General features: G+C 42.2%; 1 protein-coding gene across 2 annotated transcripts in view; it reads left to right on the forward strand.

The window, feature by feature from the left end:
- The first annotated feature begins 5,914 nt into the window (after positions 1-5,914).
- The window catches only part of PCDH7 (protocadherin 7), a 483,311-nt gene continuing 461,343 nt past the window's right edge, over positions 5,915-27,882 (forward strand). For both annotated transcript variants that reach the window (XM_074273949.1, XM_074273950.1), the window contains exon 1: positions 5,915-11,854. In XM_074273949.1, coding sequence (XP_074130050.1) covers positions 8,639-11,854 — 3,216 coding nt within the window. In that variant the 5' untranslated portion in view covers positions 5,915-8,638. The remainder of the gene's footprint in view (positions 11,855-27,882) is intronic.

Below are 27,882 nucleotides of genomic sequence, written 5' to 3' on the forward strand. Positions count from 1 at the left end.
ATGCTGGGTGACATAGGTGTTTACAATTCAGTGAGACCTATGGCACGTGAGTGGAAGAGTATTCAGTATGGGGCACAAAAAAACTTAAAAGCAGAGATAATATAAGACCATCTTTAAAAGTACAATAAAACAAAAGAACTCAGGGAAAGCAATTCCCCAAGGAAAAAGAGGAAACATATTTATTACAAAATAGTTGACTCTAGAAAAAGGCTTCCTAATTTTGGGTCTGTAAGGGATACCTTGGAAATTTAGTTGAATTCTATGGACTCTCTTCTCTGAATAGTACTTTTCAATGAATAAAATGCAATTTTGCTCTTTGAAAATATTTAAACTTTTCCTTGGCTTATTGTGAATACAAAGCTGATTTTAAGTGAAAGCCCACTTGAGATCATGTCTTCAACACCTACTTCTTTGTCTTCCAGACTATGAACTGTTATAAAATTACTGCCATAAAATCCAAAAGGAACCTATGACATTATTACTGAAATGTAGTTGTTAAGATATTTTAAAAAGCAAACAAAGGGACTCTATGTTGAGAATCTATTTTTGTTGTTTTATTTTTAGAATGTTTTTAACAGTGCAAGTCATACAAACTTCTTTCTCTGAAGACTTCCATTATTGGAAATGGATAACAATCATTGGGGGAAAGTATTATTGCTAGAAGGCTGTATATTATCTTACTCTGGATTTATGTCTAAAATTATTTTTAACATAATTTAAAAATATGTATCAGAGCTTCCATTGGAATCCGTTTTATATCATATGTAATTCCTAATTCACAAAATAAAGTTATATAACAAGAAGTATATTGATTCCATCATAGGAGAGGAAAAGAAAACTTAAACTTAATGGTTTAAGACATCCTTGCTGCTACCTGCAAAAAGAAAATCATTATAATGAGATTTTTTTTAATCTTAATTTATTTTCTAACTTAGAGGTCATCCTCCACAGCACTATTTGACATGTTTCTGCACTGCAGGAAAGAAATGCCAAATTCCTCAAGTTCATGCTTGAGGTGGGAGAAGGGGCACGTAGGTGGCAAAAGAAACAGCTCCAGGAGTCTTTCTAGCTTGTCAAGTAATTACCTCTAAGAAAGAGTATAACTGCTCTGTCTTCTTGAAAGTCCTTTTCATAAAATTCACTTTTATTCTTCAAGCTTTCCCTTCCTCCTTAGGATGCCTGTATTTGAGAATATGCACAGGTACAGATATATTTTTAACTCTCTCTCTCTATATATAAATATATCTATATAGATATAGATATATCTAAATATATCTATATAGATATATTTAGATATATCTAAATATATATGTATATATATAGATATAGATAGATATAAAGATGGATATTAAAGATATATGTATATCTTTAATATCTATTTTATCTAGCTATATATATATATATCTTTATATTATATATATATATATCTTTAATATCTATCTATTTTATCTAGTTCTCTTAAGAGAACTAGATAAAATAGATAGATATTGAGAGAGAGAGAACTAGATAAAATAGATAGATATTAAAGGAAAGAAGCAAAAAGGACATATTTTTAAATCTCTATGATCTTTACAGAACCAGAACACAAAGTGATTTTTCAACCATTAGATAACTCTGATTATATCTTTATATGTATATTATTTTAGTGATGTTTGTATCTTCAAATGTTTCTGATATGACAAGGAAAAAAAAATAAAAAGGCTGATTACTAAAATAAAAGCAAAGGAAGTCCTCTCTACCTCTGAATTTGAAACTCAGAATTTTGCATGCATCTGTAATTCAGAGAGAATACCAGGTCACCCTTGGATAGGAATCGTTTTCAAAAATCGCTTTAGAGAGACAAGTTCAAATTTGCTCAGAAGAATCCTTTTTAAAAATACATCTGTCTTTACGCAGAACCTATTATCAAGCTCTTTAGCACAATTCTAGCACTTATGTTTTTTTCCTGTATCGATACTTTTCAACATATACCCACGTCGAAAATGATTTCGTGATTTAAACAAGGTAACTGGTTCTGTTTCTTGGCCAGGACCCAATTAAATAACCACTGATGCAAGCAGTTATTACCTGCTTAAAAGGAAATCTGTGGTTTCCTTATTTAAACTGCTGAGTTTTAATGTCCATCAAAAAGGCTGTTATTGCAATGAATAATTTAGCCACTCCAGTCTACTCCTTATTACACTCCAAACATGGTTGCAAGGCAGTAAAAGATACCAGCAGTCTCTCCTGCAGATCACGACTAGACTTGCTACAGCAAAAACAGCAACTGTGTGTTCCCTTATATTTATTCTTCAAAATAATATATTAACCAAAAACAGCCTGTGGTCTTCTTTAGGTATCGAAGGGTTGCTTTGGGGGCTCAGGATGTCAAATATTCGTGGAGCTGTTGAGGAAACAACTGACTAAAAAGAGCTGGCGAGCAAAAGCAGCAAGAAGCCTTTTAAAAAAGATGAAAGGTCAATAGATTTGGAGATGTTACGGTGTCATTTCATCTGTTTGTCCCTTGGTGGAGTTCTTGAGTTAGTTTCTCTGTTTCTGTCAACCTGCTTTCTATTTCTTTCCAGAACTGGCTATCATGTTTACCGTGTTTAACCTTTTCCATGTCTTATTGTGAATACAAAGTCGATTATAAGTGAAAGCCCACCTGAGATCATGTCTTCAGCCCCTACTTCTTTGTATTCCAGACCAATAACTGTCTCCCTTCCCTCCGGCTCCCTCCCCGCCCCTCCCCCACGACTCCTCTCTTTTCCTGGAGATGAGCCCACGTCGCGGACGCTGTGTTGTGCTGCTTTCCAGTTCGGTCCCCGAAATTTCTTAACTGCGAAGCAAACTGGGTTAAGTCACTGAGTGACTCGGGGGCCGTGGGGGGAGGGGGGGCTGGTTTTTTTTAAACTAGATATTGAATTTAAAGAAGGAAATGAAACCGAATTGTTAGCCGAGAATTTAGAGAAATGCATATATTTAAGGTGGTTTCAAGTTTTAATCAATGAGTAAAAAAAAAAAAAAAAAAAAAACATACACACACACACACACACACATACACACACACTAGTAAAACTTTATTCTGAAGCGGATATTTCCCCCTAAAATGGGGGGATCTTTAATAAGAGAAGGGATTACTGACAGGTGACATTTTAGTCCACGGATGACACCCGGCCACTGATCCACGGAGGGCTCAGGACCCAGAGCTCGTTTTGTGCCTTCCGTCCGGCCCGCCCGAGCCCTGGCGGCTGCAGGCTCTCTAATTTATTACCGCCGGTTACACTTTCGATCCCATTTCCTTCGGAACCCTTTCCTCTCAGGTGGAGAAGATAAATGTAGCCCCGGGTCGGAGGCAGGAGAGCCTGGGAGGTGGGAGGGAGCCGGATATCATATTCTCGGCGTGAGGGCTGCTACCGAGGGGGATTAAGTCCCCCGGTTCCTTTTAATGACATTGCCGGACACTTGTGACAGGGGTACGGATCCCGCTGCGGAAATGGGGCGGGGGCGGAGAGAGCGGCTCCTCTCCTTGATCCAGTCTCCGCGCCGGCGGCCAGGGGTGCCGGAGCTGCGGTGTACCCGGTGGTGGGGGGGAGGTGTGGAGCTGCCCAGTGACCGCTGGGGGGGGGGTGCCGGAGAGCTTCAGTGTGCCCGGTGGGGGGGGGGGGAGTGCCGGAGCTTCAGTGTCCCGGGGGGCGGGGGGAGGGGGGCGGTTCCGGAGCTGCCGTGTGCCCGGTGGGGCTTAGCCCAAGGGCCGGGGCGGGGAGGCAATGGGAACCTGGCAAAGGGCCAGTGAGGGGGCTTCCTCACCCCGCCCGCCCGGCTGCTGCCCTCCCCACATCCCTAAGCGATGTCTTGGCTCCGGAACAAGGCACGGAGTAGCTCGTCCGCGCACCAACCTGCTCAAGCGGTGCGGCGAGGCAGGGGATGCTGGGGACGGAAAGGGGGAAGGAGGGGGAGGCCGCGAGGCGGCCGCCGCCTGGCCCCTGCTGTTCCCCATGCTGGGCACGTCGGCCCCATTTCCCACGCTGGCTTGGCAGAGCGGCAGTCGCGTTGGTGGGGCGATCGTAGCGGGGAGGGTGAAGCAGAGATTAGATCTCCCGTTCTGAAAGCAGAAACCAGCCCACTGTGAAGGACACCTTATTCTCTGGCTGTCGGGGGACACGTTGGTGGCGGACAAGAGAAGACACCTCCCTGTCCCGAATATCACTCCCCCCCAACCCCCCGCCCCTTTCTGAAGCTCAAGCTTCTGTCCAAGGCAACTCCTGGGGGAGGGGGGGCGGGGAGGGCACGGAATGCTCCCAAGGTGGGGGCTATTTAGGAGGCAAAAGTCTGGAATTCGTCACAATCAGGATAAAGTTGATTATCTGAAGAAGGAAAGGGTAGTTAAAAGCACCACGCCAGTGTGTCTGCATGAACTTTGTCAGGGATGTGTGTATATGTGTATGTGTGTGTGTGTCAAGCGCTAAGGAGTAGACAGGAGCGTGTGTGTGTGTGTGTGTGTGTGTGTGTGTGTGTGTGTAGCTCTAAGGAGTAGAGAAGAACGTGTGTGTGTAGCGTTAAGGTGTAGATAAAGGAACGTGTTTGTGTGTACAGCGCTGAGTAGTGTGTGTGTGTGTGTGTGTGTGTGTGTGTGTGTGTGTGTGTGTGTGTGTGTGTATAGCTCTAAGGAGTAGACAGAGGAATGTGTTTGTGTGTAAAGCGCTGAGTAGTGTGTGTGTGTGTCTGTGTGTCTGTGTGTGTAGCTTGGAGGAGGAGGAGACAGGGGAGTGCACTGCACCATATTTCTAGGTATCGGAATGCACTGGCTCCTAGCCACCAAATCCAGAACGCTGCCCTCCCCCCGCTGGAACCCGGGGCGGAGGGGTGGGGGGGGGGACACTGCTAGATTCGAATTCCTTGGCAAATAGAACGGGGAGTTGGCATTAATCCCACTTAAACGGCTGAGAAGGTGCTCGGGAAGCCCGCCCGGCCTCCTCTCCCCTCCCTGCCCCCCGGCCGCCCGCCCCCCCCCCCGCCCCCTCGGCTTCGGGACTGCGGCGGTAGCCAGCGAGTCTGCGCGAGGGGCTTTTCTCGCTGATGCTGCATATATAAACCCCAGAGTGTGCGGTGGTGGCGGGGATGAAGGAGGAGGAAGAGGAGGAAGAAGAGGGGGGCGGAGGAGGAGGAGGAGGAGGAGGAGGAGGACGAGGAGGAGGAGGAGGAGGAGGACGAGGAGGAGGAGTCTCGGCCGCCAGCCTGCTCTGGGCAGCCAGTGAGAGGGAGCCGCGGCAGCAGCCGCCGCCGCCGCCGCCGCCGGAGTCCTCCAGCTTCCTCCGAGTGGGGAATACTGTGTCGCTCCCCGGCACACACTGCGCACACCCTCCCACTCCTCCGTGCTTCTCCCCGGTCCCCAAAGGGAAAGTAGTGGAAATCGGCGTCTCCCGCCCCCTCTGCCCATCCCCGCTCTCCCGCCCAAACAACAGCGCGCCACATCTGCTCGTATACTTTATGGGTGTTTTTCTTGTTTAAATCATTCTGCTTCGCCACACACACCTCGTAAAGCCAGAGTGCACACTCTGGGCGGCTTTTCCTGAAGCTTGGCAATCTCCTTCCCGAGAAGCCCCGAACACCGGACAGCCCCGAAAGGTGCCGGGAGCTCCCTCCCCACCCCTCCCTCCCTCCCGGCTTCTCGCCCCTCTCCTCCGAGCTGCCACTTACGCTCGAGTCCCTTTTCTTGACCTCTCTCCACCCACCCCCCCAACTTTCTCGCTGCCATTCTCGGCTCGGAGTCCCCCTCCTTCCTCCTAGTGAAATGAATGGGAAGGAGAAGGAGCAGACACTCGGGTCCTAACGTAGCGGGGAGGAGTGGTGCCGCCGGGGGCGGGGTGTGCGCAGGCTTTTGGGTGCTGGGGAAGCCGAGCCAGGCGAGACCCCCAGTCACACGGCGAAGGCGAAGCAGGGACAGCAGGCAGACAAAGTTGCCATTCAAGTTTATTTTCCTTTAATCCACAGAGGTGACGCTGACGTTGAGCCCACTGCTAAAGCCTGCAGCTTCCTGACTTACACCATGTGTTTATGCCTCGGAAATACACACAGAGTGTAACCCTAAGAGCCACCCCCTCCCCCCAGGCATGCAAAAAAAAAAAAACCCACTGAAAGAAAATGAAGGTTGGGAACCTCCCCCCCTCCCATCAAATCTCCCTATGAGGAAACTCTGAAAGTCTGTCCTCCCCAAAGAGGCCCCCTCCCCGGGCCTCTCCTCCAGCTTGAGGGGCTCTTCCACACTGCAGCTTATCATGGTTCCTCAGAACACCAGATCAGCAGCGCGGGCGCGTGCCTGGGCTCCGGATCACCAGTCCTGAGCCACTTGCCCCTAAATGGCGACGCTTCCCAGAGAATTCGCTCCGAAACAAGAGAGGGAGCAATAGAAGTGGGGGAGAGAGAGGGGAGGAGAGAAAGGAAAGGAGCAACGAAATAGGTTTCATTAAATACACACGCCCACACACATACACGCGCGAGCGCGCGCGCATACACACACACATACACACCCCGCATTTGTCAGTGGAAGGAGGAAATTTACCAGTCTGGGCTGGGGAGAAAAGTCACTGCGGAGATGACGGGTTGGCAAGAGCAGGAGCAAGACTCACTGTAGGGTGGTATGGCTCGGCTTTAGGAGGACTGGCTGGGGGTTGGGGATCCACTTCCAGCCCTAGAAGCAGCAGCAGCAGCAGCGACAGAGGCATAGGGGAACACTGTTCTTTCTGGAGTGCAGCGGTTGGCTGGTCCTCCCTTCCCTCCCTTCCCTCCCTTCCCTCCCTCTCAGTGTCTGTACTTCAGGCAGCGCTGCTGCTGCTGCTGCTGCGTCAGGGAAGAGCCTGTGAGAGCGCCGTTCCAGCAGCTCCCACCACTTCGGGCAAACTTGCTGGTTTACTGCTTATTCTGAGCGGGAGCTCCTCAGTTGCCATTCAGCATTTTAAAGCCACAAGCAGCTTTGCCGAGAGAGCGCCGGAACCAGACTTCTGAAAGACAGGAAAGGGGGACCATACAGTGGCAGAAATCACCTACCATAGCGGTGCAATTCATAGGAAACCGCGGAGCGACACTTTTTTTTTTTTTTTTTTTTCTCTCTCTCCTTGGTCAATTGGACTCTGTATTTTTTTTTTTTTTTTCTTGGCAGCTTACTCCCCCTCATCGCCTTTGCTTTTCTTCTCCAACACGGATGCAATTCTGAATCCGTGTGAATTCACGTGGGGGATCCAGTTACATAGCGTTGGAGTACCGGGATATTAACAAGAGGCCACTAATCGTCTCTGGACGCAGCCTTGTTGCTCACCTTTGAACTGAGGGGCTCAAGTTCATATCTAGTTACCTGCATTGGGACAGGAAGGAAGGAGAGAGAGAGAGAGAGTGGGAGAGGGGAAGAAGGAAAAAGGAAGAGGAGGGAGGAGGAGCAAGAAAAAAAAGGAGGAGAGAGAGAGAGAGAGAGAGAGAGAGAGAGAGAGAGAGAGAGAGAGAGAGAGAGAGAGAGAGAGAGAGAGAGAGAGAGAGAGAGAGAGAGAGAGAGAGAGAGAGAGAGAGAGAGCTAGCAGAGAGAGCAGAGACTGCAATCTCATTTGTGAATCGCTCACAGTGCTGCAGATCCACATTGCTATAACACATGCAGAGCAAATGCAGGTAAGGCACAGAAACTGCGGATGCAAAAACAAACTTGGGGACTGCTGTGTGCATTTCTTCAGCCTTTGCAAATCCAGGGCAAACGGCTTCTGCAGTTTTGTACGCTTGCTTTGTGACTAATGACCTTGCGCAGAGTTGTTAAGGAAAAAAAAAAAAAAAATCAAACCTCCCCGAAGAAAGAATTGAATATTTAGACGATCTCTGAAGATGGATTTGGCTGTTTTTCTTCTCACCAGAGGGAATTTTCTGCGGACTGTGCTGTAATGCGAGGTGGTCTACTACGAACTGCTCAGCCCCGGATTTGATTGGGGATTTTTGATTCTCTCTTTTGCCCATATCGCCAAAGGGATTGGGAGTTGAGACTCGCTCGTTGCCGGACCCAGACCCTTCTGAATGAAGCGATCCCCGTTTTCCTGGGGACGAGGAGAAAAAGCCGATGCTTTCCGTAGTAAGCGGCTTCGGCGAGAGCGTGAATTGGACTGAACTGGAGTAGCAGAAGCAGCGATCCGGGAGGGGTTCGGCTGGGGGGGGGGGGGCTGCACAGTCGCGCTGTATGTGCCTCTCCGTTTTCTGCCCAAGTGATTCCAGTTACACCAGCAGGAAGACCCGAGGCGGAAGGAGGGAAAGCCATCCCCATCCAGTGGGGTGAATCTTTTTTTTGGGGAGGGGGCAGCCTGCACATCGTCCCGTGAACTGTAAGTATTTCCACGGAAACGAGGGGAGGGGAAGCCGCCCGCCCTCCCCGGGTGATTATCGTCCATTGCCTGAATTCTGAAACGCTAACTTTGGAAAGAAGCAGCAGAAAGGATTTGCCACCGATCCCCCAGCAGACGCTCCACGTTGCTCTTCGCCCCCCCTCCCCTCCCTCCCTCCCTCTCGCCTTTTTCCTTCCCGGAGAGGAGAGAGAATTCGGGGGAGGGTGGGCGGCGGGGCCCGGGGGTGGGGGGGAGCCGAAAGCGGGCTGTTTTGTTATAAGGAGCAGTAGCAGCAGCAGCACGAGAAGATGCTGAGAATGCGGACCAGGGGCTTGGCGCGCGGTTGGGGCTGCTGGTGCCTGTGCTGCTTCCTGCTGCCGGTGTCGGTGACCCTGGCCGCCGCCAAGCAGCTGCTGAGGTACCGGCTGGCGGAGGAGGGCCCCGCGGACGTGCGCATCGGGAACGTGGCCTCCGACCTGGGCATCGTGACGGGCTCGGGAGAGGTGACTTTCAGCCTGGAGTCGGGCTCCGAGTACCTGAAGATCGACAACATGACGGGCGAGCTGAGCACGAGCGAGCGCCGCATCGACCGCGAGAAGCTGCCCCAGTGCCAGATGATCTTCGACGAGAACGAGTGCTTCCTGGACTTCGAGGTGTCCGTCATCGGGCCCTCTCAGAGCTGGGTGGACCTGTTCGAGGGCCGGGTCATCGTGCTGGACATCAACGACAACACCCCCACCTTCCCGTCGCCCGTGCTCACGCTCACGGTGGAGGAGAACCGGCCCGTGGGCACGCTCTACCTCCTGCCCACCGCCACGGACCGCGACTTCGGCCGCAACGGCATCGAGCGCTACGAGCTGCTCCAGGAGCCCGGCGGCGGGGGCGCCGGCGGGGGCGAGGGCCGGCGCGGAGGGCCGAGCGACAGCGCCCCCTACCCCGGGGGCGGCGCGGGGGGCGGCGGCGGCGGCGGCGGCCCGGGCGGCCCCAAGCGGCGGCCGGAGGCGGCCGAGGGCGGCGGCGGCGGCGGCGGCGGCGGCGGGGGCAGCGGCGCGCCGGGCGCCGGGGGCCGCAGCGCCGTGTTCGAGCTGCAGGTGGCCGACACGCCGGACGGGGAGAAGCAGCCGCAGCTGATCGTCAAGGGGGCGCTGGACCGCGAGCAGCGGGACTCGTACGAGCTGACCCTGCGGGTGCGGGACGGGGGCGAGCCGCCGCGCTCCTCCCAGGCCATCCTGCGGGTGCTCATCACCGACGTGAACGACAACAGCCCCCGCTTCGAGAAGAGCGTGTACGAGGCCGACCTGGCGGAGAACAGCACGCCCGGCACCCCGATCCTGCAGCTCCGCGCCGCCGACCTGGACGTGGGGGTGAACGGGCAGATCGAGTACGTGTTCGGGGCCGCCACGGAGAACGTGCGCCGGCTGCTGCGGCTGGACGAGACCACGGGCTGGCTCAGCGTGCTGCACCGCATCGACCGCGAGGAGGTGAACCAGCTGCGCTTCAGCGTCACGGCCCGCGACCGCGGCCAGCCCCCCAAGACCGACAAGGCCACCGTGGTGCTCAACATCAAGGACGAGAACGACAACGTGCCGTCCATCGAGATCCGCAAGATCGGCCGCATCCCGCTCAAGGACGGCGTGGCCAACGTGGCCGAGGACGTGCTGGTGGACACCCCCATCGCCCTGGTGCAGGTGTCGGACCGCGACCAGGGCGAGAACGGCGTGGTCACCTGCACCGTGGTGGGGGACGTGCCCTTCCAGCTCAAGCCCGCCAGCGACACGGAGGGGGACCAGAACAAGAAAAAGTACTTCCTGCACACCTCGGCCCCCCTGGACTACGAGAGCACCCGCGAGTACAACGTGGTCATCGTGGCCGTGGACTCGGGCAGCCCCAGCCTCTCCAGTAACAACTCCCTGCTGGTCAAGGTCGGGGACACCAACGACAACCCCCCGGTGTTCGACCAGTCGGTGGTCGAGGTCTATTTCCCCGAGAACAACATTCCGGGGGAGCGGGTGGCCACCGTGGTGGCCACGGACGCCGACAGCGGCAAGAACGCCGAGATCGCCTACTCCCTGGAGCCCTCCGTGCTGGGGACCTTCGCCATCGACCCCGACTCCGGGGACATCCTGGTCAACACCGTGCTGGACCGCGAGCAGACCGACAGGTACGAGTTCAGAGTGACCGCCCGGGACAAGGGCCTGCCCGTCCTGCAGGGCAGCACCACCGTGATCGTGCAGGTGGCCGACAAGAACGACAACGACCCGAAGTTCATGCAGGACGTGTTCACCTTTTACGTGAAGGAAAACCTGCAGCCCAACAGCCCCGTGGGGATGGTCACCGTCATGGACGCCGACAAAGGGCGGAACGCCGAGATGAGCCTGTACATAGAGGAGGACAGTAACATTTTTTCCATCGAAAACGACACGGGCACCATTTACTCCACCGCGGCTTTCGACCGGGAGCACCAGACCACCTACACCTTCAAGGTGAAGGCTGTGGACGGGGGGGATCCCCCCCGCTCGGCCACGGCCACCGTTTCCCTTTTTGTGATGGACGAGAACGACAACGCTCCCACCGTCACCTTTCCCAGCAACGTCTCCTACACTCTGCTGCCCCCCTCGAGTAACGTCAGGACCGTGGTGGCCACCGTGCTGGCCACCGACAGCGACACCGGGGTCAACGCGGACCTGAACTTCAGCATCGTGGGGGGCAATCCCTTTAAACTGTTCGAAATCGACGCCACCAGTGGGGTGGTGTCCTTAGTGGGGAAGCTGGCCCAGAAACATTATGGCTTGCACAGGTTAGTGGTCCAGGTCAACGACAGCGGGCAGCCCTCGCAGTCCACCACCACGCTGGTGCACGTGTTTGTCAATGAAAGCGTCTCCAACGCCACGGTGGTGGACTCCCAGATCACCCGAAGTTTGCACACCCCGTTAACTCAGGACATCGCCGGGGACCCTAGCTACGAGATCAGCAAACAGAGGCTGAGCATCGTCATAGGGGTCGTGGCTGGGATCATGACCGTGATCCTGATCATCCTGATCGTGGTGATGGCGAGGTACTGCCGCTCCAAAAATAAAAACGGATACGAGGCGGGCAAAAAGGATCACGAGGACTTCTTTACCCCCCAGCAGCACGACAAATCTAAAAAGCCCAAAAAGGACAAGAAAAACAAGAAATCCAAGCAGCCTCTCTACAGCAGCATTGTCACTGTAGAGGCTTCTAAACCAAATGGCCAGAGGTACGACAGTGTCAACGAAAAGCTCTCGGACAGCCCGAGCATGGGACGCTACCGCTCGGTCAACGGAGGTCCGGGGAGCCCTGACCTGGCCAGGCATTACAAATCCAGTTCTCCGCTGCCTACGGTCCAACTTCATCCTCAGTCACCGACTGCTGGCAAAAAGCACCAGGCCGTGCAAGATCTGCCGCCGGCTAACACTTTTGTGGGAGCAGGGGACAACATTTCAATCGGATCAGATCACTGTTCTGAGTACAGCTGTCAAACCAACAGCAAGTACAGCAAACAGGTAAGCTACAGCTAAAATCCACGTTCCTTTATATTTCTTTACACTTGGAGACTGTGCACTTCCTGTTGGGCTGCTTGCTCATTTAGAACTTAAAAAGAAAAAAATTCCCACACAAAGTTTGCTTCCGAAAAGAAACTTGGGCTTAATTTCAGCATATTCATTGACTAGAACTTTAATTCGGGGTGGATCAGATAGTTTGGAAAGTTACAAAGGAAATTGACAATCATTAAAGCCTAGTGAAGGCGAGGAGTATTTGCCCCTCCTTGGAGGCTTTGTTTTTTTAATTCACCTAGATCGTTCCAAACTCCTCCCACCCACTCCCACCCTACCCCCCACCTCCTCAGTGTGTTGGTATGGCAACCTTTGACCTGAGATTGTCTGCCTTAGTCTGGGATGGAAAGCTACCCCTTACTAGAAAAACTTTCAAATTTCTTCTTGTAATCTCTGCAACTGGGCACTCCAAAAGTTTTAACTAAATGACACATTATGCAGGATTTCCTGGATAAGTGGATGCTGATTCATGCAAACGCAGTGCCAAGTCCAGCACATTGAAATTCTGACTGCTTTGACAAAAATGCTTTCTTTGCCATTTATTAGTATGCAAATATGGTCCAGAATGACTTAAAAATGCTTTAGTACCTACAAGAATTCAACTTTTATAGTATGCAGCCCGTATTTGCATGCTCCCTGTTCAATATTGAAAGATTAAAAGTATTGTTGGATTGCATAAGCCATTTGTTATTTCAGCTGAACCCCAAACACTTTTGTGATAGCTGTCCTGTTTACAAGCATTTTGGGGTGCACTGTGGTGTACTGAAAATCCAAGAGAAGTCTTTGACACATTTTTTAATGGGTGAATTGTAGAAATAGAGCAAATCCTATGTGAACTTCAAGAAATACGTAATTGAACTTTGCCAGTATTGCCTCACTAATGTGCAGTACTTTAAAATATTATAATCTTGAAGTAACACTTATTACCTAGATACAGTAGCTATACCTTTTGGAAGAATTATTATTCTAGTGCTGTAGCAGCCTATGCTAATAATAGGCCAACCACTTCTTAATAAGAATTAATCTCAAGATGCACATTGAAAGCTTAATTATAAATTCTACCTTTCTTTTAAAAGGGCTTGGTGTGTTAGATGTTGATCAGGGAGCTTTCTAGACTAAATAAACATGCTAATGTATTGTTATAGACTTCCTTAAAGGTACTATACCAGAGAGATATTGATTGGATTTGGCTCACTAAATTATTCACACTGTCTTACTAGAACATATTTTGTATATGTGCACTTTGTGGGGGCTCTTTGGAGAAGAAAATACAATCATTATGCTTTGCAATAAGTCAGTCAAAGAAACCCAGGGAAATAGCTTTGAATGGAACCATAAGTCTACTTGATTTTTTTTAAAGTAAGTGTCTTTAAATTAGTGTCATTTTTACACTTAGATTTGTTGGCTTGTTCTTTCAGTCTTGAAGTTTAATGTAATGGTAAGCTTGTGGCAAGTGGTCATAATCTCTATCAACTGTTTAAATATCTTGTCCCAACTTTTTTATTTTGTTATTTTGCAAAGCAGACTTGGCTTATGATTCTGCTTTAATGACTTTATCAGAATTGCAGCTAGGCAATACTCCAGTCAAAATAAATAGTATCATGCTCTTGGAAGTGTTTAAAGACAACATTAAAAACATGCATGTGAATTAATGACATTGAGTATTTCTCTAGAAAATAGCAACAACAGAAAAAGTGAACAAGCAGATGGAAAGGAGGACTCCCCCCAGATTGAGTCTTATTGAACTGCAGCTTTTGTGGGTCCTGGTGATTTTGCTCCCAAGTGGCATTTGGATTTCTATTCACAAAGTGTAATTTTATGTTTATGACAGGGGCTAGGTAATGCCAGATTTATAAACATCTCCTGAAAACTCTTCATGCAGTTGAGAGGCATTTGGCTTTTCAGATAGGGTTGCTTCTATGCACTTGCATATTTTAAAGCAGCTGAGATCAGGACTTTTGGCATCCTGTTAAAAAGGCAAATTGATACACTTATAAATTAAATAAAGTTGGTGGTAGTATCTTCACTGATCACATATAGGAAACAGGAAAAACCCTGATGCAAATAAAAAGTATCTTGCAGGTTGTCAAAAGGATCTGAAGAAAACTTGCAGAGCTTTAAAACCCAGGTCAATAGATGCCCTCAAGGATCATGAATGGAAGAGATATCAATCCTCATCATGTTCATTAGTAATCTATGCCTCATATCTATGACATGTGATGTGATGAGATATTTACAAGACAGCCTCTGGTGTAGACATCCCTTAGAATGTACATGCTCCTTTTTTTTTTTTTTTTGGTCTCAATTCTAATTTGAACTTCATCTAGATAATTTTCATCTTGGTAGCCTCCTCAGCATCTAAAATAGTGCCTTTCATATAATAGATACTCAAGAAATATTTTTTGTTTCCTGGGTTGAATTTTATACTTCTAAACTAAGGCCATCATGCTAAACTTTTTTTCAGAACTACTGAAATCTACTTTTTTTGATTGAAATCACAGAAAGAAAAACATATAAGTTTCTTTTGTGTCTGCCATTCATTGAGAATGTAGGTTAAAACTTTGATGTCTCAATTAATTTTGGTATGGGCTAATCCATATTCTAGAATTTCATCTAACCTGTGACCTTTACTCTCCGTGGCTTTAGTAAATAACTTTGTACATCGATTAGTTGCATTAACAGAATTTGCTTTTTCTTGATACTTTCTTGTCTTCAGGTATCTGCAAAAGAAACTTGCATTAACACCATGAAATCCTGAAAAATACTGACTAAATTTTTACTTGTAGTTACATTGTCAGGTGGGTTAGCTATGTGGTGGGGCTATAGAGTATTCCACTTTTTCTTTTTTTTTTTTTACAGATGCTGAGAAAGTCAAACAATTTCTACAGGTTTTTTTTTTCTTTTTTTTTTTTTTTTTCCCTGACTGGGATCTAGTTTCACACAAATATGTGAAGTGGAGAGGGTCTGTGAGTCACTTCAGAAATAGACTCCTTAGAAAAACTGGCTATTTAGTCCAGGTCTTCACAGTACCATTATCTGGGTAATTCAGGTAAATGTCTCTGCCCTTAATCTAAATTACACAGATAATTGAGGGTAATGCAGGATTTTACTGCATTATTCCAATGAGCATTTGCCTTTCCACTTCACACACTGTGTGCTTTGTAGAACTGTGGCCTACATGGTGGTTATCATGTTTTACTTTTGGACCAGAACTTTAAATAAACTATCTAATTCTTTAAATCTGCAAAACAATAACACCATTCTATTATTTTAGGTTCCCTTAAGAAAAGAGTCACTGTGCTTAAGATTCAGTAGAGATACATAGGTCTAATTAACATTTACATGACGTTTATTTGTTTATATGTGTTTTCCTTTAATTCTGTTTGCATTTCCCCCATAACATTTGGGAAATGACATATCATACAGTGTGCTGATGGCGTTCCTAGTCCTCTAGTATTTGAGTAAGAATATGGAAGCTACATTGGGTTAAATACTGATTTTCAGGATCAAGTGGTAAACTGATTATGAAATACCCACAATAAAAAACTTAGATCAAGTTTAGTATCAGTTTTACTTTGAATAATTGACTATTGAATTATGTCTTTATTATGTGCTTGTCACTTAATCAGATGATACTCAATATACTCTGTGTGGTACACTAAATACAAAAGAGAATTGAAACCTATTAAGTGATAACTGAAATCATGGAAGCAAATGGATCATTTGCTGCTATGCTACCGGGCTTTATGTAAACAGTCTCTGATACTAACTGTACTCATTTGTCCCTATGACATAATTTGAGTTTGACTGCAGCATTCATGTTTAAGTATAGGGGTCACCCCAATTCTGCAATTTAACTTTTGAAAAATGTGAATTCTCCAGCATGTTTCTTGTTGGTTATTACTATTAACCCAATTAAAAGCATAATTGAAATTCATAGGGTTAGATTTTTTTTTCCAACATTTGATATGAGATAATGTGCCAAAAACAGATACCCAATAAAACTGAGGCCATTGCCAATCAAATTGAATAAAATAACCTGTAAGTATCTAAGGATATAAAAAGGTCACACATAGATTCAATCAGCAATGAACTGATACAATTTGGGCTAAAATGTCTGAAAATACCTTTTCGTGCCTGGTTAATTTATATGGCAGGCAGAAGAGTTTGGATGATAGTTTGGAAATTAAGTAGGATTTATGTTTTTATTAAATTATGCAATTGCTAGAAAACAGCACATTGCTTCGTCATCATGGAGCATTTTAGGATAAGTTTCATTAAGAGATAAATCAGTTATATGCATGTGCATATATCTATATGCATGCATATATGTACAAAAATAGAGAAATCACTCTGGAAGAAAAACTGCCAAATACTCTTAGATGAAAATTTTTTATATATCTAAGAGATAAATCAGTTACATGCATGTACATATGTATATATGCATGCATATATGTACAAAAATAGAGAAATCACTCTGGAAGAAAAACTGCCAAATACTCAAGATGAAAATTTTTGTATACCAAAATGTTGCAAATATACTGACTTGTCATTGTTCAGTTAATAAATTTAAAAGACACAATAGTCATCTGTCTAATTTTTATACTTAGAAACATAAGTATTTTATTACTAGAAGAAAAGTTGGAGGTCATCTTATACAATCCCCACCCTTTATAGATGAGGCAGCTAACTACAGAAACTGCATTATGCTCAAGGTCAAATAACTCAGTGACAGAGCCTACCAACTCTCACTGCAGGATTCTTACCACCACAACATACAACCTGTTGAAAATAAATTCTCAGAACATTCTATAAGTTTGTGTTATTTATCAATATGAATGTATGTCTTTTGATATTTAGACTTTTCTTACCTACATAGAGAGCTCTGCAGACTATTTAATTTTGCAGAATAAAATCTTTATATTCTGAAAATTACCTACCTTCAGTAGAAGGAAATATATTTTTTCTTTTTTAGGTATCATATTGTTAATCAAATAATGAGGCTTTTGGTCAATTGTTATGTCCTGTAGAACATCAGGAGCTATTTTGGTTGGGGAAAAAAATACAATCTCAAATTAATTAACCAGTCTTGACTTTGACATTGAATTGGAATGGTTTGGTTAATCTTCCATCTCTCTTCAGTTGTGCTAGAGCATATGCACATGTTTGTTACTTATATGTTTTGGTACCTCAACTCATACAAACTTTTTTTTTTTTTCTAATTTTGTATCAGTCTGGTAAGTAAACTCAGTGAACAGCAAGTTAAGTTTCACCTATAGGATTTTTCTAGCAAAAAATTTAAAAAATATCCATACAATGTATATTTTATCGAGCTTCATAGTACACTAGTAGTTACTTGGATATGTTTCAGTTAATTCTAGGAAGTTAAATGCTAAACATAGGTCCTAGTAGCCTATGAATTATTAAATTGACAAATTGTGAAATCTCTCTTCCAAATTCAATTCCTCTCTAAAAGCATTGACTTTGCTCCCTGCATTGGGATTTAGAAATCTTGAGGATGAAGTAATATTTTGTTTATTTATAAGATACAGCTTAGTAATTGTATATATTTTTGTTACTTTTGAGTTTACTGTGTTTATCTTTAAGCTGGGTAAAACTGATCTTGAGATATAATCAGTGATTCTCTTTTTATTGACTCCAATCTCTATTAAATAAGCTCAACTTCCCCATATATTTTTGTGGGAAGCTATTTTTTAAAAGCTTTTTTAAGATTACGTGTTGTACTACATTACATGATGCTTTATTTAGCACGTGTTGTTGGAGAAGACTCATTCCAAGAAGAATTGAGCTGAAACCACTAGAACTAATCGTAATTATCACTTCTGGTGAATTAATGTATTAAAAACAAAGTAAAGGTTTATTTTCAGGAATCTAGTGATGTTTGTATTGAACTCTAGGGCTGTATACAAACACAAAAACTTGTTAAAGCTTTCAAATAGTATCTGTCTAACAGTTAACTTTTCTTTGCATACATTTATTATTTATAAACGCATAATTTGCAAATGAAAAAATTCTTAGCCTGATGATATCTCAGCCAGAGTTTTAGGAAAAGCATGTTTTCAACATATTCTACCTGCATAAATTTTATTTTCCTTCTTTCAGATTCATCCACATCCATACATTACGGTGTTTGGCTGAATTCCACTCTAAAATGATGCTCTATTTGTACCATACTGTGATGACCTTGCTACTCTGAAACCTGGTGGAGCCTGCACTTGGCCGTGGGGTGTCAGCCAATCACTACTTGTTCCATTTATTGTTTTGTTTTATTTTCAAGATTTTTTTTGTTATTATCATCGAGGGAAATACTATATTTGTAAAAACAAATAAACTTGTAAAATAACATAAATATAAATATATGCAGATAACAATCACACGACTGTGCCTTCATCACACCAAAACAACCTCTGTTGCCTTTGTGGAACAGGTCCATACAAAGAATTCATGTAGGATCAGCCGACCAATTCATTTTAAAAATAGTCAATCAAATAAAAATAGAAATCCCATTTATTATTTGACATTTTGTAAACAGCGAGATCAAGAGAAAACAAGTACATGAAAGTTGGAGTGTATAAACTGTTCTATAAAAGCAAACTAGAAAAACTACTACGTTCTCTCCCTTTCTCTTATGCATGCACACTGCAAGTGAACACACATCCATCCACACATATTTGCAGAAAGATATATAAAAATTACCTAACCATATTTGGACCTTGAAAAATATATACTTACATACATACATACTTACTACTTACATACCAAGACTCGTTTGTTCTCTGACCAACTAAGAAAACATATTTCCTTTCTTAAATTTTGAAATATTGTCCAAAAACCAAAGTGGCAGTTTATAAAAAAAAGGTTTCCCACATGGCTAATTGGGAAAGCTTGGTGTTTTTCAGTTGGGAGGATTTTCAGAAACCTATAAAATCTAGGATTTTTAGTGCTTGCATTTTCACAGTATTCATAAGTGACTATTATAATATTGAAACTATTATTCAAATATTTGTTTTCTATAGATGTTATTGAATTAAGTCTTTGAAATATTTATTATGTGATCTTATGGGCATAGTAGCATTTTAGATTGATCAATTAATATTGAAACCAGTATTAGAACAATGAATGCAGCCAGTTAGTGAGAAACAACAAAATAAACACTTGTGTACTGGCTTCCTCTGACTTCAGCACAATTCCCCAATCTATTTTACTGAAGTACTGTTTTTAGTTTTGTTGGATGCAAATCATGGACGATTTGTTCAGGTGAGAATGAAAGACAAAGTGGGAACACCTTGTTTCAAAGTACTCTCTTTATCTAACTCTCCATTGCCACTGAAGATGAAGTGATATTCTTAGGCAAAAAGTAGTTGTTTCTTTTCTAGAATAATCAGGGTACTTTTATGGTTTGTTGTGGGAAAAGAGAAGAACATAGCAAAAGTAAGGAAGAAAGTTTTATTTATTCACTTTGGGACAAATGCATATTCTCTTGATGATGGAGAGAAAATGAACAGGACACATATGGCCACCAATTCTACAATACCATATACAGTTCCCAAAACAATGAAGAAAATGTATCCCCAACTCTGTTATACTAGTAGACCCAGATCCAAGGCTCGGGGCCTAGGTGCCCAGGGCTAGGAAGTCCTTCAATACCATTTAGTGTTCAGCCATCTCATTTTATAGATTAGAATGATCCATACTCAGGGTATATTAGAGATTTACCCAGAATAGTACAATTAGTAAGGAACAGATCAATGTGCAATTTGCAACTTCTATAGCGAAGTTTTGGAAAAGTATTGAAGAGTAGTTATTGATATCATTAGCAGAAACATGAGTGTTATTCTTGAGGATTTGACCCTCGGTGAAATTGCTGCCCTGGAGTTTCTTAGTGGCTAGTGTTGGATAGAGAACATACTCACGAGTTTCATAAATAACTGATCATAATCTGATGTGTGCAAATATGTCAGAAAAAAAACAACCTCAGGGCTTGGGGTGTTTCAGCAGGGTGCTTAACATGCTTCATCAATGTAGGATTGTTATTTAAAAGGAAGATGCTGTCATTTATCCAAACAGGCATAGGGAATATAAAATTTCATATCGTTACTTTATGATAAAGTTGCTGTTTCAGTAACACTTTTTGTTTTACATAATATTTTTATCACCACAACTCTATAATGTAATCATGTGATTATATTAAAAGATGAATGTATAAGTTTTACTTTAGATCTCAATGTGCAATGGTACACCATCAGTAGGAAATGCACTCAGAGTTATTTAACCAATAATGGAATAGATTTCCATTGATCTAATCCTAATGATTTCACCTAGTTTCCTTAGTGACCAACAAATGGTACCCTTTTGATAAGTGGCGAGAGCATTAAGTAACCCCAGAAAAGTTAAGCCCCATAGAAATCAAACCCATGACCAGAGTTTCATGAACATGGCATTCTAATTAGCTAGATGAGAAATGTTTTATTCTGCACTATAATTATTTGTGAAGAATGTGAAGGAATCATCTGAGAAAGATACAATATCAAAACAGGAATAAAAATGACTCTAGTCTTGAGATATTATTTATGAGGAAAGGTTAAAGAATTAATCAGTAGAAGATAAGACCACAAAAGAGTTGGAAAAATCTTTAAAGATTAATAAAGTGTTGTTTTCCAACACCATAGAGGAGCAGAAAACCAAGAAATGAGATTGAATGTCAGTTTTGAGAGCTTTAGGTATTGCTATAGAAGAATATTGGCATTCTGAATGAAGCTTAATAAATATTTCTTGACCCACAGAGTAAAATTATAGAAATACTGAATTTAGAGTTTGAAGACCAATCATGAAGTGAAACCCTGGTTCTGTCAAATAGGAGAATTGGACTAAAAAGAAAGACCCTTTAAGGTTCAGGTATCTTTAAATCATTGAAATAGTTTTGTTTTTAACAGAATAGTTTGGTAAAACCCTTCTAGGGGAACAGTCCATAAAAGGGATTTCAAAAAAATGTAAATCATAGAACCTTTTAAAAAATAGAAACTTTCATAATAACATGGTAAAGTTATATTTTCTGGTATTCCTTGTACTTGGAACAGATTCCTGCTGCATAGTGAAGACAGTGTAATTTGGAGATGGCCAAAAATAAAGTAATTGGATTCAGAAACAAAAATTTAAGTAATCTTACAAAAATATCTCAAATCCAAAAGTCTTTAGGAAATACCCCATGAAAATTCCCTTGAGAAACTGCCTACTTTTCTAGCAAGCTACAGTAGTTTAATTTTTTTTTGAAATCTTGCTTTAGGTGATCTTTGGAAATCCTTTTCAATTTTGTAATTCTAGAATTCAAATTAAACAATAGTATAGAGTGTGTATGGCAGTTGGGGAGAGTGTGAATGAGGGTACATGTAGAGAAGAGGAATTACTTTTGAACAAACTTGCCTTATTCTACAAACTAAAAGATTTGGGGGCATTTTTACCAATGTTTAGCATTTCCTCAGATGCTTCTCACTACTGGAATAGTGAGAAAGCAGATGGTGAAGTAGAAAACCAAAATTGTCTTTCTCCAACCTTCTCTAGACTCTTAACAGACTTTGGGCCCTGCAGCTCTAAAGTTTGTATGATAATAATTCAGGATGTCACCTCACACTTTAATAGATGACAACTTGCAAAGTTCCTCCAGAAACATGGGGGAAATAAACATTGTTATTGTCTGTCAATTTATAGTTGAGGAAATTGAGTCACAGAAAAAGAGTTGTTTTAGACTGGTTAGTTATCATGTTTGGACTTGTTGACTCTGTTTATTTTAATAGCCCCCAATAGTCTTTGTCTTCAGGGCTCCCTAAGCATCATTTTTCCCCTGACCTGGCCAGTCCCTGGGAAAGCATTTGCATGAGAAGAAATCAGACTCCTGGGGATGCTGTACCCTGATTCTCTATGTGTTACTGCAATGCTCTGCAGAGAAAACTAGCTTCTGCTCCCCTTTAACCCCCTGGGCTATTGTAAAGACAAATTTCTTTTTGAAAAGTTCTTTGAAGATGTGAATCTCTGGCAATGAAGAGACAGTCCTCAGTCCACAGCAGAGGCTCTCCACAAATGTCTTGAGGTGTTAGATCATGAGCTCTCTAAAAACTTGAGTTTTAGGGATTTTTGAAGGCTGAAATCATCTGAAAAAAATAAAATAGAAAAATACATTCTGAAAACTATTGGCAATGAGGATTCACATACCATTGTTTTAAATATTTCTATTTAAGATGACTGTTTTTACTGAGCTCTGAGCTCCTTACATGTGGGTTAATGGTTATTTCTTACAAAGCAGGTAAGATCACTAAACTGGTTGAATCCATGTCTCAAAAACATCTCCCTATTTCATCAACTGGAGTTGTATTTGGGATAACGTATTCTTTTTTTTTTTTTTTTTTAAAGATGCATATTATGCTTCCAGGTTAAGCCTTATTCACATATAACTATGATATGGAAATCTGTAGCTCTAAAATGTTCCGGAGACATCACTGGGTGTCTAGAAGTACCAGTTGACAGGAAATGGAAAGGGGAGTGGTAGGGTGCCCAAGACAAGTTTTATCTACTTTGCAGCTTTGCTTAGAACTTTGATCTATTATCTCTATGTGCTCCTGAAAAGTGTTGTCCTGTCCAAATTAAAATTTCAAGATTGATTTTAAAAGCAGCATGCTCCATCTTTCACTTATATTTCTATATTCCAGGTCCAATTTATAGCTTGAAAAGTCATATTTAATTTCTAATACCTTCCATTTCCCAATTGGGGGGGGAAAGGGTAGAAGAAGATGGAACTAAGAAGAAAAAAGAAAACATATAAAATGGGCATATATCTTCCTTCCTCTTAATGATTAATATAGTAGTAGCATTTTGGAGAGATTTTCTATTAGAGGAAACCCAAACCCTAACTCTCCAATATTAAAAACAACAACAAAAACAAACATACCAGTATGGTTTGGGGCTTGTTTTGTTTGTTTGTTTGTTTGTTTTTTTTAACAAATTTGCATAATCAAGCAAAACAATGTTCCTGTGGAAAAAAATAGCCTCATTCTGCACCAAGTCCATCAGGTCTCTCTTAGACACTGGTAGCACACTTTGTCATTATTTCTTTAAAATCATGGCTGGACATTGCATTGATCACAGATTGCTAACTTTAAAACCTGTAGGCAAGTAGAAAGTATTATCTATTGTTAAAGGCTAGTTTGCTTAACTATCCCTGATGAGATTCAATTCTTAACTCATTACAGTTTATTATTTGCAACCAGATATAATTTGTTCTTCCAAAGTTAGCTCCAGTCAGATTATGTATATATGTATGTATATATATATCTACACACACACTCACACACATATTTGTTTATTTCAATGTTGTAGTGACTCCTTCCTCCCTCCCTTCCTCTCCTTCAGTTTCTTTCTTTCTTTCTCTCTCAATCTTACTCTCATTTCTTTCTCTTTAAGCATCTTATCATTTCATATCACCTAAGTTTTCCTAGAATCCCAGTATTTAAATTACTTCCAAATGTCAAATATTCTATACTGCAAATGGTTAGTTCTACAACTATCAAGTCACTTTCATATACAATAAAATAGCCTGTATTTCTCATGTGTGTATAAAGTGGTTGCCCTTATGATATATTATATATAATTCCTTTATGGAAAGCTAAAGGTAAGGACAAAGTGCATCCGTGAGCCTCTCATTTTATTATTTTTTTTATTGCATAACTGTTGAATTTCTGAGGAACCATACAGAAAACACTCAATGTGAACAGGAAGCTTTGAACTGCACACAGTCATGTCTTCAAAATTCTAAATTAGAAATCTTTTTGCTCTGCCATTCGTTAACTGGTTCATGTACATGTTCAGAGCATGTCAGTTTTCCATTTTGCTTGCACACTTTAAAAAGGATCTTTAATGCATTCAACTACCCTCCTCTTTATCATTTACTAGTGACAGGTCTTATAAGTTCATTTATGGACCCCTGATCAGGTCCAGAAGACCAGGATTTTGTTTTTTACTATGACAGTTTCACTTCTTCGCTTGCTTTTCCTCTTCAATTATGTTTCTTCATCTAAAAATCGGCTTATCAGTCTAGTGGAATTATTGTGAAAACTATAATACCCTTTATTTATCTCGAATATTATCATAATATGTAATTCATAAGTAAGAGGAACCTTAATGTAGTGGATAGAAAGCTGGCTTCACTATGGAAGACCAGAAAGGAAATTGCAAGTTTGTGTCTCTGACACATATAGGCTTTGTTATCAGGGGCAAAGCCTTCAATCCTTCCAACCTGTAGGCAAGTCTTGAGTCTAAACCATAAATTGTCTTTGTTGACCTTCTTTGGTGGAGAAAGTTCTTCATTTGTAAGTATCCCCTCCATCAATGAAATGACCAACCAAGACTCTATTCTATCCAAGAATGCACTGAGACTATTCTTGAATCCTTTAGATCTTCCTCTATGAACTTGGTGGTGGCAACAAATTCCCTAAGTGCTCTCCAAAGGTAGGGATGGACTGTATTTATTTGCAAATTACCTGCTTTAAGCTTTGAGATTTCTTTACTTTATAATTAATCTTTCTTTCTTTTTTTTTTTTTTCTGAAACAATTGGGGGTTAAATGATTTCCCCAGGGTCCCACATCTAGGAAGTGTCAAGTGTCTGAGGTCAGATTTGAACTCAGATCCTCCTGACTTCAGGGCTGGTGCTCTATCCACTGCGCCACCTAGCTGCCCCATCATTGGTCTTTATACATAGATATTCCCTTTATACGTAGAATGTCCAGTATTCACTTAAGCTTATATTACTTTTATAGTTCCATTAGAGATATCTCAAAGAATGGCCAACTTAAAACTAAAGGAGGTATTATTACATAATATTGTCACTAGACAGAAATAATTTTAAATGAATATTCAGTGATTGTAACATGTTTTATTATTAACTTTTAGATATGATTGTCAACATTTTAATTTCCTTCAATTTCCATATATAGCATTCCTCTTCATATCCAATAACACTCCCACTCCTGATCAAATGATCAAGTTGCCCTAGACAGTTAAGTATAGTTTTGCCTTCTCGTTTTCTTTTCCTTTTCTAGTTAGGCCTAAAACATAATGAGTTCATATTTTAAGAAATAGTTTTCACTGAATAAAATATTCCAAAAAACTTGGGATTAAGAATTCACCAGAGTTATGGAAACTATTGGGGCAAGTGAGCACACCATATATTTTAGGATGAAGAGAGAGAATCACATTATAGTTTGATGTACATCCTGGATATTGGTAGAAAACATTTTAAAGAGTTCAAAGAAAGGATCGGAAGCATCCCGAGAACTAAAATTCTGCATGGGGAATGACCCAGTAGGACTACAAAGCCCTCAAGAATGAAATCCTAAAGTCACCAATAACATACTTCTAAAGAAAAGGAAAGGTGGGAAGTGTTGGGGGAGGATTGTCTAAAGAAACTAAGGTGGAGGAACAGGAAAGTCATGGACAATTTCAAATAAAGGTTAATGGTGGAGGATGAATATACAAGCTCTGCAGAGTATAATCTTGTTAAAATTTAGAGCTCAGAATGAGCGAAGGCTGACATTGAAGCTAAGGAATGACATAGACTATATTGAAGCAAAAAGGATCCCAAGAAGATGGAATCACTATTTAGGGGTTGATGGGTCATTGATAATGACACTGGGGGAGAAGACAGAGATGCTTGTTTTATTTTGTAAAGTTTTACTTCATAAACATAAGAACATTGACATTTGGACTGGAAAAGACAGAACCAAAAGGATTAATAGAGAACTGAAACCAAAGGAAAATAGGAAGATAATATAAGAACAATAAATTGGTCAAGTCACCAGACCTAGACAGATTATATTTAGTTGTGCCAAAAAAAAAATGAGCTGATGTGATTGCTAGGTTTCTGTCAGTATCCTTTGATGGATTTTGGAAAATAGCAGAGCTGCCAGGCCAGTTTCTAAAATAGGGAAGAGAGTAGGGAAATGATTTTGACTTAGATTCCTGGCAAAATTCTAAAACTTATTCTTAAAGTTTTGAGTCATGAATACCAAAAAAGACGAGGCAGTTCTTATGTAGAATCAGACCGGCTTCAAGAATCTTAACTTTTTGGACAACTATTGTTTCCTTCTTTTTGACAGTTTACCAGACTCATAAATAAATATGGTTGTAAGTTATTTGTTATATAAATTTAGTTGACCTCAATTTTAGCAAAACATTTGACAAAGTTCCTCATTTTTAAAGAAAAGATAAATGTAGGCTCGATAATATTATTAGGATTAGGTGGCTTTAGAATTGCTTGAGTGAGTTACCCTAAAGAGTATTCATGATTGATGTCTATTTTGAGGAAGCTCTCTAATGAATTGTCTCAGAGTACTGGGCTTGGTTCTGTGCTATTTAACATTTTTTTCCAGGACTTAGGTAAATGTATAGATGATATATATTTTTGCAAAGGACATTATCGGAAAGATCACTAACATGTTACATAAAAGGAGTCAAAAAGATCTTAACAACTTGGTTAGTTGTCTGTCCTTCCTTCTCAAAAAGGTCCATGACATCAGGGAGGTGATATACCATGACATGCAAGTGATTTGGATTTAAGGCACCTGCCTCCTGGGATGTGGAGCTGAATCCACTAAGAAAATTTAATAAGACTAAGAGTACAATTATGCAAACTTTATCTTCATAAGGTCAAAATAAAAACTATTTATCTGAAAAAAATATTGTTTTGGTATTCTGCAAACTTAATTGGAACCAGCAGTGTGCTAAGCAGCCACATATCCATCAGCCAATAAACATATATTAAGTGCCAACTGTTTTCAAGGTCCAATGCTAGATATTCAGGATACAAAAAGGAACAAAAGACAGTTCTTGCCTTCCCTTGAGGGAAACATCATGAATACAACTATACAAAACAATTTATTTACAGAATAAAAAGGAAATAATTAATAGAGGGAAGACACTGGATTTAAATGGGTTTGGGGAAGCCATCCAATAGAAGGGAGAGTTTTTGTTGGGACTTAAGGGCAGTAATTTTGCGCTAAAAAGTTATCTGTGTCACTCAGAATAGAAAAAACAAAATGATGCTTCTAGTTTACCCGTACTTTGTTGACCTCTTGCCTTTACATTCTCTCTCAATTGCTTGTTCTAGTTGCCCAATGGGCCCTTAGGCTCCCTTCTTTGACTGAATCCCATTCCTTATTTTGCATATTTTCACCTGATCTAACCCGGCTGACTCATATTTCCTTAAAATAAGCAGTAATCTGGAGCCAAAGGTTCTGCTTTGTTTGTTTGTTCCTTTTTAACTGGACTTGTGATTTCATCAGGAAACTCCTTCTCCCCAAGCAAATCTGCCACAGTGAGAGTTTTAGGAGTTGCTTTGGCTTTGAAAGGTTAAGCTGCTTGCTCAGGATCATACAGGCAGCTGGCCTGTGTCAAAAGGCAGAGATAAAGCCAAGTCTTCTCTGAAGCTGGAACTGGTTATTATAACTCACTGAAATGAAAGTCAGATTTAAACTGTATACTCTTTTAAAAACTCAGCATCATTCTATATTTGAAATACATATGGTTCCTTCCATGTCTATTCTAGGGAAGTTTAGTGTAAATCAGATGATAGCTCTGCGTTAGTCAGGAGTTCAAGTCCAGCCTCAGACACTTCTTAGCTGTAGCATTTGGGGCCAGTAACCTCGCCTCTGTTTGCCTCAGTTTCCTTAATTGTAAAATAATAACAGCACTTATTTTAAAATAATATATATATTATTGAATATTGAATGAAAGAATATGCAATGAAAGAAGATTATATTGGTAAAGGACTTAGCACAGTGTTAAAGGGTATTCACTTTACTTCTATGGTCATTAATCTATTTTAATGAAGAGTAGTTAAGTTATATCTCAAAATGTACTGAGCAAGAACTCAATACTTGATCAACTTCAATTCAATGAACATTTTCCTTCT

The sequence above is a fragment of the Sminthopsis crassicaudata genome, chromosome 6 (assembly GCF_048593235.1).
Source record: "Sminthopsis crassicaudata isolate SCR6 chromosome 6, ASM4859323v1, whole genome shotgun sequence".
NCBI lineage: Eukaryota > Metazoa > Chordata > Mammalia > Dasyuromorphia > Dasyuridae > Sminthopsis > Sminthopsis crassicaudata.